General features: G+C 43.0%; 1 protein-coding gene across 7 annotated transcripts in view; it reads left to right on the plus strand.

Annotated features, from left to right (window-relative positions):
• The window catches only part of PDE5A (phosphodiesterase 5A), a 101,332-nt gene that overhangs the window by 38,883 nt on the left and 44,590 nt on the right, over positions 1-17,859 (plus strand). For 2 of the 7 annotated variants that reach the window (XM_050320461.1, XM_050320462.1), the window contains exon 1: positions 13,204-13,500. In XM_050320461.1, coding sequence (XP_050176418.1) covers positions 13,397-13,500 — 104 coding nt within the window. In that variant the 5' untranslated portion in view covers positions 13,204-13,396. Of the gene's footprint in view, positions 1-6,815; positions 6,919-13,203; positions 13,501-13,736; positions 13,892-14,383; positions 14,518-14,540; positions 14,700-14,753; positions 14,901-17,859 lie in introns of those variants that run through there. The other 5 variants (XM_050320463.1, XM_050320467.1, XM_050320465.1 and 2 more) reach the window with 5 other exon arrangements.

The following is a 17,859-nucleotide window of genomic DNA, read 5'->3' on the forward strand; positions in this document are numbered from 1 at the left end:
AGAAATGATTGTCAAGACCCTTTGTTGTTTTCTTTCTTATACCTGCTTATTTCTGAGCAAAAAAAAAAAAAAGACCTGAATCTCCTCTCCTTACCAATGTAAATCAGATTTAAGTTCCCGGAGTTGGGGAGGATAAGGTTCTTCAGGCATCGGAACAAATACTCTTGGTTCCAGAGGATATTTGTCTGCTTGATTTGATCACACAGATAACCTATATCTGCACTGGGCTCTCACTGACATTGCTGCACTTCCTGTGTGGGAGCAAAATTCACAGGGCTGGGCTGGCTCATGCTCCATATAATCCACCCAGAGATACTCAGACTGATGGACACTTCTAAGTATTCCCACTGGAGACAGAGACAAGACCATTTCTGTAAACTACTGTGGGACACAAGCAGCAAAAATGGTATTTTAGAAAAAGCTGAGCCTGGGGATGTAAGGAAAAAGAGTAACAGGTTTTAAAGCCAAATGACCAAGGTGAAATCACACATTGCCCTCATTCAGCTTTGCTGCTTCCTTTAGGTTCTGAGAGAAACACCACTCCCAAAGAGGACAAAATGTCATCATCTACAAGCTTTTGAGTCACTCAAAATATACAGTACAGGGCAAAGAGGACTATTTGACCCTTCTGCATAAAGAGTGCCTCTGCTTCTCAAATTTAATTAGTTTTCCATGAGTGATTAGTATGGGATGGTGAAGAGGACAGCAAAGATGACTCCAGGTATCCCTGCATCCATTCCTGATCCTGAGCCTGGGATGTTGCTCCTGCATCCTGCACTTGGTGAGCTTTCTGAGGGGCACGAATCACTGCATCATATGCTGTCCTTATCTCAGAAATATCAAACAATGTGCCACTCCTTGCCATAAAATACCTGTATTTCACAATCCCACCTTGTTTTTCCCCATTATGATTAATTGCTTTCAATGCAGCTGGTAAGTACAAAACATTTTGTTTCGACTCTGCAAAAGATGTGGGATTTTCCTGAGGAAAGCCAAGCCACACAATGACAACATTGCTGATTAAAAACACCAGATCCGCCATGCCATGTAATTTCTGACTTGTCCCTTCGATGGCAGGAGGGCCAATTACTTTGATAATTGGGATGATAAATTCTAGAAAGAAATTAAAGTCTTTTATCCTAACCTTTCAAATGTATTCTTAAAAAAACCCAACAGCTCATCCTTAACTAATAAAAGTTTACTTACACACAAGGGAACTGTAGCATGAAATGTTCAAAATTATGAGAGGAGAATAAAAAAGGAAACAACATTTAAGTATTTTATCTTCTCAAGACCAAATTATCTTTTCAATCACATATTGAAAATCTGCTTTATTTTCCCCAAGTAAGAACTTCTGGCTTGATAACCAAAAATACAGACTTACAGGAAGAGAAGCACAATTTCATAATTCGTATGAAATTGCAGAAACTTCCAGATTAGTAGGAAAAGTAATTGCTCTACCCATCAAATTAAATTCTAAAAAAACCTTAGGTGGTAGGGACATTGTGTAGGCAGCTGGAGTTAATCCAGGAGAGCTCTCTAATTGAAAGAAACCACCTTCCTGCAGGAGTATCCTTGGTGTTCACAAGACCTCTGTCTCAAAATCACATCAAGAAAGTTCGGGAAAGGGATAGAATTCCCCCGAGGGAGTCCTGTCTCTGGGCACTACCATCTTTTCCTCCCAGGCAGGATTATCCTGTGGGACTCCCAGGAACTTTCTTTGAAGGGCCTCAATCTTTGCTTCAGAGTGGCTCAGGCTATTCTGAGCTGCAGGTATTTTGAAAACAAAATGAAGTTTCCATAGAAGGTTAAAAATATTCCCTGAGCCCTCTCCCACATCAGCCTGCAGGAGCTGCAGGACGTTACCACGCTATCAATATAGTCAGTATATTTTTCAGGCACCAAATACAAACACGGAGTTAGAACACTTAATATAAGTTTGCTAAGTACTTTTGCTTCCTTTCTTGGTCATGGTTATGAGAAAATGTTTGTTTAAATGGGGAGGAAAATGAATAGATTCCCCAGACTTCCCTCCTCTGCCAGCAAATACAGCGCTCACTGTGCTCTGCATAACGTGGTGAAAAGGGGAAAATTAGATTTTCTTGTTAAAATACTTGTTGTCTGTCACTAGGTTGTTTTTCACTTTTCCTATAAATGAACACTTAGGGCCACCTCAGTTTCTACTGACCTCTGTAGGGATTTAGGAGTAACGAGGAAGGTCTTAGGTCTAAGTTCTGTGCTCTCATGTACTGGCATCAATCCCCAGCAACTTTCCCACCACTCTGACAGCAATCCTGAGGAGGATCAGGGACATGGTAGCATTCTGTGCGACTGTCCAGAGGGGAAGAGCTCTCTTTGAAGAGTGATCTGTGCACCACGTTCCGTGGATAAGGATCTCAGCCCTGGCCCTGACAGGTCCGTGCCTTTCAAAGCACATCCAAACTCTTACATGCAACTTAAGCAGAAAGGGCTTATTTCCCTCATTTCTGGGATATATGACTTTCAAGGAGGAATTTCAATCCAATGTGCATATATCATTTCCTACCAGATTCACAGATAGGCTTCACAGAGATAAAGAGAACAGTATTAACCATGCATTAAGCTCACATCCCTTTTCAGTGAACTTCTGTCTCATCCCTGTGTATCAAACATCTGTGAGTGATCCTGCCAAAACTCTGGCAGCCAGCTAGGAGCTGCCAGGCACGAGGGAAAGCACCTGTGCTCCGGAGAGCCCAGCTGGATGAAAGGCACTGCCCGTCTGCCTGCGGAGCACGTGCCGTGCCAGCTGCTGGGCAGGACGGCTTGGAGGGCAGATCTGTGAGAGGCTGTCTGAGAGAGGCCATGGTGCACTTCAAAAACATTTTTCAGCTCTCCCTCCCCTGCCTCTATGCACTGCTCACATTGCTTCAGTTACTTCGCTTCTTTAATCTGATGAACAACTATAAAAGAGCAAGTTCTCCTCCCTGCACTGATTTTTAATCACTTCTTTAGGCAGTGAGCTTACAGTCTGCTCCTTTGCCAGGGTCAGCCAGCTCAGATTACATAGCCACCTTCCTGCACTGGCACAGGGATTTATGGAGATTTATGGAGAAAGTTTCTATTCTACTTTGCAGCCAGTGAAACTCAAGGAGGCCTGTAGCACAACCAGCTTTCTTGCAATGTCCTGTTGTACTGAAGGGAACATTGTTGTTGATCACTCAGATGTTTTTACCTTTAATGGCTCTCTTTAAATTGCTCCGTTTCATTGTGCCGAGCTTAGCTCGCTGACTAATCTGCTCTGCTGAGGAATAAAATATCGGTTGTATTTTTCTCATTTTTGGAATAAAACCAGATCGAGTTGGATTCAAACTAGCCTTTTTGTCAACAAGGAAGAACGTAAATATTAAGAAAGCTTTTCCCATCATTTTGAAGGCCTTCTCTTCTCTATTTACAGCTCTTTTTAGCTGAGCTTCGTGAACATTTGTGTGGGCAAAGCTGGCTTGGCACAAACGGTACACAGAGAGAATTCTGGGCCTGTGACAGAGATTTGCTACCTCCCAATTAGAATCTTGATTAAATAAACCACATCTTGACAGGCCTAGAGTTGCCTTTTAAAGGTCAAGACATTCAGGCAGAGAACAGAAACACCCTGTACAAAACACAAAGGCCTGGTGCGTGTCCCAAGGACCTTTGCTGAGGAGCACAGGTCTGTGAGCTGCACACAGCGAGGTCAAAGGGGCAGTGACAAACCAGAACCACCAGTGAGAGTGGTCAGACAATGGTGGCTCTCTGCTGCTACTGGCTGGTGTTTCTAAGTGCTATGAAAGAGGAGTTTTCTGAGGGAGACTTAACCACCTATTTAACCAACCAGAGGATGTTGTGCTTTTTGTACTATAGCTTAAGGTATTTTCAGGGGCTGCTGATGATAAGAGCATGAATGAAATGGGGAATGCTGAGATGTGCTGAGAACACTAAAGATGCCAGAACTTTATTCTTGATCTGGAAGGTGAAGGGTATGATGGTCAATACGCAGAGAGAAATTTCCCTGATTCCTTGCAAAAAGAAACTAAACTTGGGAGGGTAAAGGAAAGTTAGGCTGTCTCCACACTGTTCTTTGAAGTAGTGGGTGAGACATGTTTAAGCTCAGCCTTAGCAGAGGGAAGGAAGCAAGAGAGCAGGCAGGGTTCAGCCTGAAGCAGGACAGTTGTTTGCTCTGGGAGCATCAGAATAAGTCCAGCTGTGGTTTTTCTATTTGTATTTTGTGGCTGACAGCTTTTTAACCAAATCACACTGATGCTGCAGCCAGGGAAGAATCCACACAGGAGAGTCCTTGCTGTCTAACACCTACCTGGGACCTTACAGAGCTCCAGCTCCAGCAGCAGCAGGATGTCAAGCCCTCTGCTGCCTGGGTGCTGTCCCCTCCTGAGGTGGTCACTGACACCCTGACTCTTGATGGGGGCATGAACACTGTGTTCCTTTTCATCAGGGCTCCTACTTTTTCGAGATGTTCACACTATTTTGTTATCTTTGTGGGTTTGCCTCATGATTGCTCCTCAGTTTGGAGGGTCCTGGACTTAAAGGAACTGACAGATGCTCAAAGGCACACATAAGCAAAAAACCCAAAAGATATTCCACTCTTTTTATTAACTTGCAGCAAGAGCTTCAGAAATTAGTTTATATTACTACTCATGAGCTACGAGCTACTGTTCTCTTCAGAAAAAACAAGAATTCTGTGGGAATTTAAAAAAAAAAAAAAAAAAAAGTAACAAGAAAGAAGCTCTGGTTTTGAATGAGGGAGGCTGTTCCTATCCAAAACTCTCCTGCTGAGATGTGAAGTGACCAATCTGTCCTAATGCTTTGAGCCACTTGGAATGAAAAACACCGGAACCTGCAGGAACCCCCCAAAGCAAGTAAGGACTGTTGGCAAATGGAAACAATAGCACCGGGCATGTTTCAGCTCAATGCTCAGCTGGGCTCTATCTGTGCTAAAATCTACATTCTACAAGTTTTTATGGCTGGAAAGCACTTGGGAGGACTTGCAGCATTCACTTTCAAGTTCCCTGACTGGTTTAAGAACAACTTAGATTTATTTTCTTTCCCTATTAGAAACCATCAGCATTATACAATTCCAATTCCTGTTCCTTTTGTTATAGATAGGTATGTTATAGATAGGTATACTTTTATCCTTTTTTTTAATATATTTTCCATCCTAAATAGTTCATACTACACCAAGCAATAGAATGACAAGATTACAGCAGTGCCAAAATTGTTTCACCTTGATGTAATAAACTCCATGCCATCAGTTACACTGAATATTAGTCCATATAAAATTAACACCTTTCAACTTCACTCCAAGACTGATTTGTTTTGTGGGTTTGAGTTTTGGTTTTTCCTTTTGCTAATTTTCCTTCCATACAACTCTGTATTCTCTTACATCCTCAAAGTACTCTGAAGTGGTAAAACAAGGTCAGCCTTTTATTCTCACACAGAGATCAAGAAATTAAGAGTCAAGCACTAAGCACCTAAAGGGAAGAGCTGTGATTTATCTCCTATAAAATAGCATAAATATTATGCCTAGGACAGAAATATTGGAAGGATAAATCAATCCACACCCGAAAGACAAACAGCAGATTGATAGAAGACAGAAATCTATCAAAAGAACAATTCTGGTCAATTATCAATAACATGCTTGGTTTCCTTTACACTGAAAGAACCTACAGTGGCAAATGTTTCCTGATTTACCCTGGGTTTTTAGGACCTTAAAGCAAGAACAGAGGAAGAGATGGGATTTAGGGGGCCTGAAGCAGCTGTTTTCCTGTAAATACAGAATCCAATCCTGCCAACACAAACTTAATCAGCAGTGGGGTTTTCTTCGCAAAACCCACAAGTCAGCTGTCAAAGATAAAATATATTTTGGCAACTACGATCAAAATGCACACACTGCTAATTCAGATTAGGCAGTGTAAATGGACCTGAAGTCTGGGTAATTGTCTGTGCTTTTACCTGTTAGTATCACTGCACTGGCAGTGTTTATCATACGCTCTAGGGAGCACAAAATTCTTATTAAACACAGAAAGTCCCTCTCCTAGATCACTAACAAAGGAAAACAAAACGGCAGTGAAAGGCCACGTGCCACGCACACAAAACCCTCCCTTTCCATCCGTTTTGCACCTCTGTCACCCAGTGGCATATGGCAATGAGGAAAACAGCTGGGAATATGTATGTGCTCAGTGCAGGATGAGCTGAGAAGCCAGGCCACGGCCTGCAAGCACTCAGCTGTCCTCACAGGCTGGCCCATGCTGTGTCACTTTTCATTTCCTCAGGGGTGCTCCTATTATTATTTGAGAGCCATGAGGTCACCACACAAACTCGTTTGCACATAAACATTTGGCTCTGGAAATAAATAAAACTCAAATGAATTCGATAAGCTCAAATAAAAGGTAAATCTTTTTTCAGAGGCTCTAAAAAGAGACCAGACCTAGCAGCCAGAAAGCAGGAATGTCAGGCACAGCCAGTAGCTCACAAGCAGCTGGAAGGAGTTTTAGGCTCATCTGGAGTCTCCTTAATACTGTTGTTCCATACTCAGTGATTTAGAAGTCTAAACATTACACTAAAACCAAGTGACTCATTTGATGTAATTTCAGCTATGATGGAAACTTTTTCTACAGCCTAAGTCAAATCCCATAAACCTTCCTTTTTGCTGTAGGCACCACTGTTGCTGTCCTCACTGATCTAGTGGGGGGACACTGATTAATAGAAAGGCTTGCAAGCAATGCAAATTATACTTGTATTGCAACAAAAATGGGGTTACTTTGTTCTTTGCATTGGTTTTGCAGCAGCACATGAAGTACCAGCTATGCTGAACGCTGCAGGGACACACGGCCATGGACAAGCCCCGCCTCAGAGACCTCACGGGGTGCCACCTGCCAGTGAAGAAATGTAAGTAGCCATTTCAGAAGTGGAGCAGCAAGTGTGAAAAGATATGTAGCCATGATAATTTGGACCCAGTAGCTCTTGGAATATTCACTAATTTTCTGAGACATGCAGCTTCACTTCTTCAGGAAGGCAGGATGATGCTGACCCCAAGCTGTCTGATGGGAGCGTTCACTGATTTGGTCTAATAGTTCTCTTCTTTTATTTACTAGAGAGAAACTAGTTAACAAAAGGTTTTAAAAGCTCCAGGTGCTCCCAGCAGCCAAAGCCTTAAAGAAAAAGAGATGAGGCAGCATGAACAGCCACTGTGGGTAACATCTCTCCATCGATTGTGTCCGGTTTGGGAACACCCTCATTCAGACTCCCTTGGCAGAGCAAACATCTACACCACAGATGTGTTGAGGGATAGGTATGAAAACTAAAGGGCGAAATGGAAGGATCCCAAGTGTGCCATAGCCCTCCAAAAAAAATCAAATGGCATCCAGAAGCAGACACACACTCAAGTATAACAACCTCTTTTCAGCCTGACTGTTCTCCTACATTTTGTTCTTGAGTCTAATTAAAATGCCAAGCAAGCCCACTATATTCATTTAGCAGTGCTGCAGTCAGCCTTAGATACAAACCAATCTCTTACATATTTTCCTGGCTTGTTCGAACAGTGAAGATTTTGTGGCTATAATACCTTTAGGTTATAATATCAATGTTATCCACAAGTAATCTCCCTATTCACTTTACTTACTGTTCAATTTTTTGGCTGATCTCTCACAGTCACAGATTAATGCTTTACTTCATTACCAGAATATGTCTGTACATCCCTAAAATGCCCCAAAAGCAAGTTTTATCCTCACTGTGTAATACTTCAGTAATATATTCTGTGTTTACCTTTAAGCTTCTTATTGGACTGTGTGCAGACCTCCACTCCCCCCCCTCCCACTTTCATAAATTAAAAAAGTGAATATTTGATGCCATACCCACCCAAGCAAGAGATATATATGTGTGGTACAGCTTCCAGTACAAAGAAGTCCTGACTCCAGCTGTGGTCTCTAAAAAGTCCAGCCATGATTTTCATTCATAATTATTTTTCCAGAGCCAGAGCTGCACACAGAATGCCAATGCTGCTCGTTCTCATGAGGAAATCAGATCACAGTTTCACTGAAGTATGTTTCCTCCAAATGGGTCAAAAAGAGTTAAAAAGCACAAGCTGGGTCTTTCAGAAATGTCTTCCACATAGACCAATAGGAAATGTTCAACAGTTTAATTATTTTGGGGTCTGGACAAGATCAAATCTTCTATTACTCTAAATATTTCACAATGATAGTAACAAACAGTGCTAGAAAGATTAACCAGCTCTGTGCTGCTTAAATGTTCCTCATGTGATCTACTCAAGTAGAAATTCAGATGTTCACTACCAAGATTCCAAAATAGTAAAAGAAGTAAAATAATACCTGTTTAACAGGTATTAACCCTAAGCCTCAGTAAGATAAAATTAAAAAAGAACCAAACTAAGAAAAACATGTCTTGAAATTCTGCATAAGAACCTGAAGACAGAGGAGCAGCAAGCATTGTTCCATTATTTAATAAGGAAATTGCAGATCATTTTGCCTGACATCAATGTCAGGGAAACTGATGGAAAGGCTGGTACAGGAAGAAATCAGTGCACAATTAAAGGATGATAGTACAATTAACGCCAGTCAACAGAGAAAATTAGTTTTGTCAGGAAAAAAAAAAAAGCCTTCCTATTTTCCCATGAGACTGTGAATTAGTTTGATAAAGTAAACTCCTGTAAAATTACTGTGGGGCTTTGGCTCACAACTCTATAGGGGTTTTGACAAAAACCTCAGCAATGTATAACATCAGTCTGGTCAATGCTAAATGGACCCAAACCATACTGAATGATCCAAACAAAAATATAAAATTATTGTTGGAAAAAGCTGCGAATTGCAAAAAGTTATAGAGATATAAATAATAGGAAGGGCAGGGCCTTAATATAGACTGACTACGATCACCTAGGGAGGTCTGGCCTATATTTTAACACAGAGAAATCCAAGTTATTCATTAAAAGAACAAAGAAAATCGGTCACATTTCAAGACAGAAAACGATTTTGTGAAAAGCAGTTACTGTGCAAAGAAAGAAGCAGTACTGGTCGGCCCAAGCAGACACACATTCTCAGAGCAAAGAGTAGCCAAAATTACTCTTATTGCCCAAGATGGAGTTGTTGGTGCTACTACACCTCTTTGTGGCTTTAGAAAGATCATTCCTGGGAAAATGTGATGAAAGAACAACTCTGTGAAACCAAGGGCTTTACTGATAAAAACAATATCAATAATTTGTGGTGACAGACAGCCTTCAGAAATTCAGTTTTTAGGTTAATGTGTGAGAAGTTTAACAGAGAATTGTGGTGTATGAGTACAAAAGTGGGAGAGGGGAAGGCTTCCTAATCTATTAGAGAAAAACCATAATGGGTTCCCTACTTACTACTGAAGATAGATAGATAGATAGATAGATAGATAGATAGATAGATAGATAGATAGATAGATAGATAGATAGATAGAAATTAAAGCAAGTAGAAATGTCCATCAGCAAGGAAAAGTGTGAGCAACATACTGAGGGATATGTTTGATTTGAATCCCTGTGTAAAACCAATAGTTTTTCTAAAACACTGCATTAATGCTGAACTGCTGGGTGAGGTTCCATGGCCTTTCATCAGAAAAAACATGAGGAGATCATCATAAAAGTAGGCATTTCAAGAAAATACAGTTAGGCAGAAGTAAACAGGTGCTCAGCTAACACCTGTGTTACTTGATCCTAGCTTGGGGAGACATTACAGGAATGGTAGAGACAATGAAGGAAATATCAGAAGTGAAAAAAAAATGATCAGAGGGCTGGAAAACAGGATGTTCAAGGAAGAACTTAAAGATGTGGCACCACTTGGCTTAAAGAAAAGAAGGCTGAGACTTGCTAACATTTTTACAACTTATCCTGAGAGTTCCAATAGAAACTGGAAAAGGTTAAAATTTGAGCATATTGGCTGGCTGTCATATTAAATGCTAATATATTAAACTCAAATGCTAAGGGGCATTTTCCAGGGATGAAGTTACTATTTCCCAGACAAATGTTCGGGTATCACCACCAGCTCCGAGAAGCTGCTGCTTTCCCAGGGTTAACAATAATTTCACGCAGTCCTTTGATTGACGCAAGTGCTCGATCACAACCAAATCAAAATAGGAGGAAGCTACTATTTTCCATGGCTTCCTGGAGGACATATGCAGTGTTATCCCAGAGGGGAAGGAGGGTTATGCAATGAGTGAGGAGCTCTGCACGGCTATGTTTATTCGGGAAGCATTTCCAGCAATTATTTGGAAAGGACTGAGAGAATAAACTGATAAGACATTCTCATCAGTTAGTATTTTCATCACTAAATAACAATTAGGTTTTAAATTAATTGGATTTTGGTTGCTGTTACACTCCCTTTATGCAGTTTCTACAATGGAAGGGAAATGGAAACTTGCTTTTACTAGTATTGGGATTGCTCACTGTGTGTGTTTGCACGTGTGTAAAAGTGCTGGCTAATAAACAACAGGAAAACTTTCCTCTACCTTGTCATATTCCACCCTCACTGGCAATATAGTACAGCCCTTACCGTAACTTAGGAGCCAAAATGGACCAACTGTTTTCCAGATTTAGGGGATAGTAGAAAGACAGCCAATTCCCACTTCTTAGCAAAGCTAAATGCTGCTCCAGTTCATCTAATGAGTAAGTCAGACAAGTTAACTATGGTGACATCTGATACCTTATTTTCTTCTCTTTTAAAGGGAAATGATACAGAATCATACTACTTTCAAATAAGTTTAAATAAACATAGAGCTCTTTGAGCATAAAATATCACATAAATACTTCTCTGGTTACACCCTTCCATATTTGTCCCTAGTAATTATCATGAGTTAGCAGCATTTCTAATGTACGTGCCTTGGACATACACAAAAAATCCCACTTTCTTGTCTCCTTACACGACAATATTCGTGAAACATCAAATGGAAGATTTCAGCTAAAAAGCTTTTTCATCAACCAGTCCTGCTGTAGCATGGCCTACTGATGGAAAAGCATCCTGGCTTTGACACTGAGGTCCCAAGCAGCTTCTAAACCTGAACTGGACATTTTTATTTGTAGGCCAACCCCTTTTCAGGTTTATAGCTACTCTACACCGATTTTGTCCTCTGAGTTCAGAAACAAACTGGAAAGCTGGGCGAGAGCTAAGATACACGGAGCTTTTTCGGAGCACTCTGGAAGCCAAAATTACAGAAGACTTTTTCCACTTTTACCATTCATTCTTTGTTATGCTTGGCCTTCATCCCCTCCTGTCACCTTAAAATCGAAAACAGCATGTTCATTATTATTCATGGAAATTCATTGGATACGGAGAAAATATCCCTTCCCCCAACCCACCCCCCCTCCCAGCTGTTCCATTTTTATTTCTTTTGGGAAAGACTATGCTATTCTTTGCTTGGGTAGCAATCCTTTGAACTGCTGCTTTGCCACTGCATTCACAGGAAGATAATCATTTGCATTGGCTTTACTGATTCTTATCTGCAGGCAAATAACAGCCCCAGCACCCACAGTCGCTGTTCCTTGGGGCAGGAGGCACAGGGATGCTCTATCTGTCTCAGCTGGCCTGCTATTTAATGTTCTATGTTTACAGTGCTCAGCAAAACCTCTGCTCTTGACTGTGGCTTACTGGATGCTACTACAGTATAAATGCTTATTTCTATTAGTGCTACTCCTAATTACATGAAATGAGATGCTATGTATTGCAGCTGACATAATTTCATTGACCATTACCTTGTTATTCTCCTATGAGACAGAGAGAAAATCCTATCTTAGTTTTTAAATACCAGTAATTAAATTATATATTTGTATTTGTCCTTTTGTAAACAAACTCCTTCTGCCTCTTTACAGAAAAGATATTTCCTTGTGTTTAGTCCTCCTTGTTTTTCCTGTCTAGATCCCCTCTGATGATTCTGCAATTACTTTTTGAGATGGGATGATCAATATTCCATATGAGATCATTCAGGGAATGGCATTTCAGATACTTATAAAATCTGCATCATATCACTGTATGTTTTACATTGTTACTATACTTTAGCATTCTAGCTTAGTGTTATTTTCCAAAAGCTTTGCCTAGCTTAGGGGCTTTTGCTGCCTCAAAACCCTATTCCTGAAATGAAATGGTTACTGCAGAATTCTGTGAGTTACAAGACAGGTTTATTTTCTTTTTTTCCCTAACATACTACTCTTTCCAGGTTTTGACACTAAACATCTGCTTCATTTATTGCCATGTTGTCTGTTTATGCAGTTTGCTCGGTAATTCTGTATTTCCCTGCTGAAAGATTTGTCTCTGCGTTGAGTAGCAGCTTGACTCACGCAGCATGTAACTGGCTTATGCTTTACCTTCATATTTGCTCTCTGGTCACTGGGCACATTATTTGTCCTGAGATCCTCCTTATAGCAGAGCAATGTTCATGTAAAACTCCCCTGTCTGTGTGCCTCATATTTCACACAAACTCTTATAGCCAAAACCCACATGTGTCCAAGTGAGTGCTATGCACAGATGTGACAAAAAGACACAGAAGATAAAACTCACACATGTCCAAGTGAGTGCTATGCACAGATGTGACATAAAGACACAGAAGATAAAACTTTGCCCCTGATCTCATGGACAGGCTCCTAATCCCTTTGCTGTGAAGTTCCTGTTGATACCCCTTCCCAGGCTGCAGAATTCCACCTCTCTATAAATCGAGTCTATATATGCCTGAAGGGGGGTTAAGAGCAGCAGAGAACGTTTTATGTGATATATGTTATCTTATCTTTAAAGACACCACACGTGATGACACAGGAAGCCTTGGATGTGCATCCTACTCTGTGCAAGGTCTATTGTGAATGCAGAGTATAAACTATTATAAATGGGTGTATGTGCACACCTCAGAATGGAGCTAGAATACATGAAAGTGATGCTCAGCATCAACCAAAAATTCAGTCCTAGCTGTCTAATTTTAGAGAAAGTAGGAGCTGTGAGCTGAGCATCTTCAGAGCTAGGCTGTGCTTATTAAGACAGAAAGCACTGTAGGCATGAGGGATTGAAAAGCCAGGGCTTTAGCACTCATACCCAGGCTGGGGTCTGTCACAGATCACATATTGACACCCCGCAGCGAACCACTCCGAAGTGATACCCGATTTCCCACTTTTTGGAGGCAGGCGGGGCCGCGGCGGAGGTGGAGCCGGCTGTGCCCGCGGCGGGACCGGCGGTCGGGCCGGAGATGCGCTGAGGTGCCGCGCACCGGGCTTCCTGCCGGCCGCACACCTGGGACAGGGGCTCAGGCACGGGTGGGAGCCCCGGGCACCCGAGGAGGGCCGGGCCGGGCCGGGCCGGGCCGGGGGGAAGGCAGCGGCGGCAGCCGCGGCCGGAGGCGGCAGAGCGGCGGCGGGAGCATGGAGAGCTGCTCTGCCCCCACGACCGAGCAGGAAGCGGTGGAAGCGTGGCTGGACGATCACGGCGACTTTACCCACTCTTACTTTGTTAGGAAAGCTACAAGGTAAGACCGGAGCGGAGGCGGATGGAGGCAGTTCCTTTCTTCCCAGCGAAATCTCGCTCTTTCCCATTTCCCTTTGCTGTTTCCAAAGAAAATAAAAAGAAGCGACTCCCCCTGCTCCCCCCCGCGCCGTCCCCACCCTCGAAAGAGCAAAAACTGAAACCAGCGCGCAGCAGCCCCGTTCGGCTGCCACCGACGGGCACATGCGGCGCTTCCCCGCGGGCTCTCGCCTGCAGACCGCGGCCGCTCCGCTGGGAAGCGCCCGCCCTGCACCGGGAGCCGGTCAGTGAAGCGATCCCAGCCTGGAGCTCCCTGCCCTGGACTCCTAGTTATTTATTTTGTGTTTTCCTCCGTTTCAAACAGCCGTAGCCAACTTCTCGTGAGTAGCAAGCAAGTATGTATTTCCCAGCCCTGCGAAGTAGGCAGAAGCCTCAGACAGCATCTGATGTCTTGTGGAGGGTGGGTTATGTCAGTACTTAGTCATCTCAAAACAAAGCGCTGCTCTTCAAGAGCTCCGTCACCCTGTGGGCTCGTCACCTCTTCTGACATCTGGCCGGCCCCCGGAGGGGCGAGGGCCACGGGTTAAGTGCCGAGGGAGCTGACGAGCCGTGCGCGGTGCATTCGGGAGCGGAGCTCCGCCCGAGCAGGGGGGGGCGAGCGCCTCGGGGACGCCGTGCTGACCCCGGGACTGCGGGAGGGGAGCGGGGGCGCAGCCCCGGGCAGGGCAGCAGGCAGGGAGGCATCGCTGCCCTGGGGGAGTGGGGACATAGAGCCCCGGACAAGGAGGGGTGGCTGCCCGGGGGGGGAGCGGGGACACAGCCCCGGGCAGGGAGGGGTGGCTGCCGGCAGGGGGCGGCGCGGGGCCGCCGGGCGCTGCCGCTGCTCGGGGGCGGCCGCTCGGTGCTCGCCCCTTCTCGCTGTCGGTGCTCGCGAAGAGCCCGATGTTGAGGACCTGAAGAGCTCGTCGGGGCTTTTCTCCCCACTTTGGCTTGACATGCTGCCTTTTGGAGATAAGACGAGGTATTTGCTCAGCGTTGTCACACACTTCAGCAGCGGGACTTCAAGTCGAATTGGAGTAAATTCGGCTATTTTTAGAAGTGGAGTCAGGTTTCCATTTTGAATATTTTCCGATAAACAAAGCAGTGGGGATGCAGAGCACGGGCGATCTGCGGCTCCCACGGTCTATCTCAGCGACAGCTCGGGTTAGTGAGCGCTGTGCTTGGCTCCTCGGACACGCCGTCTCTGCGGGCTCGCTTCGCTCCTCTCCGCTGCCCTCCCGCTCCCGAGTCGCTCGCACCATCTGCTCACCGCTGCTGATTTACTGCTTCCCCGAGTCACTTAGCAGGGATGGATGCATTCTGAATGAGGGTTTGCTGCTGCTCCTCTCTGCATGGGATGGGGCGGTAAGAGGAGAAATCCCCATTAATAATTGACTCGCAGAGGGCTAGAAAGCTTCAGGGGTCACCTGCTTACTTGTGACCATCTGTCAGGCAGTCCCCTTCTGCTGCTGCTTCCTTAGGTTCATTCGACAGGGAAAAAAGTAATAAAAATGCCTTTAAAAATGTCTTTTAAATGTTGATTTTGTTTTAAGACAGGCTGTGCATAGGTGCAGGATGCATAGGTAGAAGTAGTTAACCTTGATACTCTCCAGAACACTAGTGCATGGTGTGTCACTGAAGGGTAGCTTGTTTGCCCAGGAAATAGGGTGTTAGCAGCTTTGAGAAATAGCATTTTATTAGTTCAGCCTGTCACACTTCCTTTGGAAACTGGATGTAGTATTGAACAAATATGAATGCTAATTAATAGTAACCGCTGTGTCAGATTTGTTTTCCCCATGGACAGGTTTGGTTAATCCTTTTTTTTTTTTTTTTTTCCCATGCTGAGGCACAGATCTGTGTTTGTGTGGCTCTGAAATAGGCAGTAGTTCAGAAGATACAATTCAGTCGTGTCTCCGTGATGGCCATGCCTCTGATTTAGAGAGGGCTCTGCAGAAAAACTGTTGACTTTTGAATTCTTGCTTGGCAACAATCCTGTGATGTTTTTGAAATGATGGAAACATTGCATTTGTTTCAAAACTCTCTTCTCTGCTGTCGTGTGTGGAATGTTTTGGGTTTGTTTTTTTTTTTTTGTCCTTACTGTATGAATAGAAAACTATAACTATATAATAAGGAATACGTTTTTTATATATAAGTTTGTACTTGAAAAGACAAATGACAAATCACTTAAGTGTACGTTGGTTCAAAGATGATGACATGAAAAGCTGAGTGGTTTGAAAGAACTGATGTACTTTGTAAAGAGGCTTAATGTTCTACATGGTACTGTTACTTTGAGCTTGAAAAGAGAAACCCCTAAAATTTAATGCCGTGCTTTGTTTTAGCTGAATCTTTGTAGAGCAGCACACACTGAACAAAGACTATGCTGTTAATATTTTGCTACTTAGCATTATATTTACTCTCTCAAGTAAAGCAATGTTCCTTGAACTAGTTTCAGCTCTTTTCTAATCATAATTTACTGCCTCTCATTTTTGTTTTGCTTCAGAATATGCCACAGTTCTCACAGGTCCTAAAAGCAATAGACCAAGAAGTTAGTTTGTTTGGGATCTTGAGGAGCACAGAGGCATATTTGACTTCACACTTCAAGACACAATTGCTAATGGATAGAGATAGTTTCTTTATCTGTTTCTCAAATATTCCTACAGAATAATAGAAAAGATCACCAGCTCAACCATTTATGACAGTGCCATACGAGCCCTATCCACTGACAGCAATGAGCTTTGAATCAGAACCTAATACAGCAATTTTATTACAGCTATTAAATAATTTAAATATTTTCCTCTGCAATCAATTAATTCCCGTAGCATTTTATACAGTAGTTCTTTTGGTAATTCCCATAAAAATTATACTTATAAAATAAATTATTTGGGTGGCCTTAAGCCTGCATATTTGTTTTGTTGGTTTTTTTTTAAAGTATGGGATTCACATCATCTCGTATCATCATTGAACAGTTGCCTCCTGTTTGCATAGGGAAGTTTGATATTAGTATCTGCTGTCATGATTTAAATAAAAATGACCTTTTCTGGCAAGGCAGCACTTTAAAAGATGATATTTCTTTCTATTAACAATTAGTTCATAACAACTGCTGGAGCCACTGGGCTCCCCAGTCCGTGTTCTGGATTTGTGGAGGGAAGAGCTGCAGGTCGTCCGCTTAACAAACGTGCACCTGCGTTCCTCTCTGCCCTACAACGTGTTGTGGAGGATGAGGACATTCAAATGGCTTACCCCTTGTATTTTGGTGTGCAGTGCCCCAAGGCTGGCAGTGTCAGCAGGCAGGCCACCTCACTGCCTCCCTTGAGCCTGTGCTGGCTTTATGGATATTCCCTGACAAAGCTGTGCTCATGGGATTCTACCTGCACAGCGCAAGGCTGCAATCGCACAGCGTGTAATCCCGGGGAACAGCTCTGAAATATCCCTGCTCGGATAAGTGTGGGAATAAACTGTGATCCCGCGAGTAGGAAGCTACGGAATCAGTTTTTTATGACTTTATCTTCTAGCAGGCAGACAAGTGGTGTGCAGAGGCAGTATAAATAGGTATTATCCATGAGGGGCTGTTACAGTGTGACCAAAGTGCAGGACAGCAAAGGGGAAGTGTGTCACCAGCACACCTGGGGATGAGATGGATTTGGTTCACTCAGTGATACACAGTGCTGGTAACAAGCCTTCCAGCTGGAAAGTTTGTTATACTGCACACCTAAAGATCAAGAGTTTCTAAATGCCCAGTTCCTACTAAATTTAAGATTTTTTTTTTTTAACTCCTCTTGGTATTTTTTCCCTTCCTAAAGTTTTAGAATTGTCTGTGATATTCTGGCTTCCCAGAAGCATAAACCTTTTGAAGTAAAATGGTTCTTCTTTTAGATTGTGTCTTGTGTTTCCCCATCCTGTTGCTACCACCATAATTGTTTTAACTAGACTCTATGAAGGCATAATCTGCATAGTCTTTTTTGTCACATTTATGGCTAAATTCATTACCCTTTTTGTCTTCCTGAAGTTTTATCTTTTTATATTCTTTTAAAAAAACAATCCATGCATTGCTATGCTCAAACATGACACTTATTTTAACCCCTATGGAATACTTCTGTATTTCTGACTTCCTGTTTGTCCCAACTTTTAAAAATATGGGAGTGATTCTCTCTTGGTGCTCTTTGCAGTCAGAAGCAGCAGGCTGCCAAAACAGCCTGAGTAAAAAGCCTCCTCTTGGTTAGAGATAACTGCATTGTTACAGGCAGTTTTTGTCCGGTCTCCTAAATGTCCGGCATGATGGAGACAAATTATCAACCCAGATCTTATATGCCTTTCACTGGAAATA

The sequence above is a fragment of the Myiozetetes cayanensis genome, unplaced genomic scaffold (genome assembly GCF_022539395.1).
Source record: "Myiozetetes cayanensis isolate MyiCay16 unplaced genomic scaffold, myiCay2020 scf24, whole genome shotgun sequence".
NCBI classification, from domain to species: domain Eukaryota; kingdom Metazoa; phylum Chordata; class Aves; order Passeriformes; family Tyrannidae; genus Myiozetetes; species Myiozetetes cayanensis.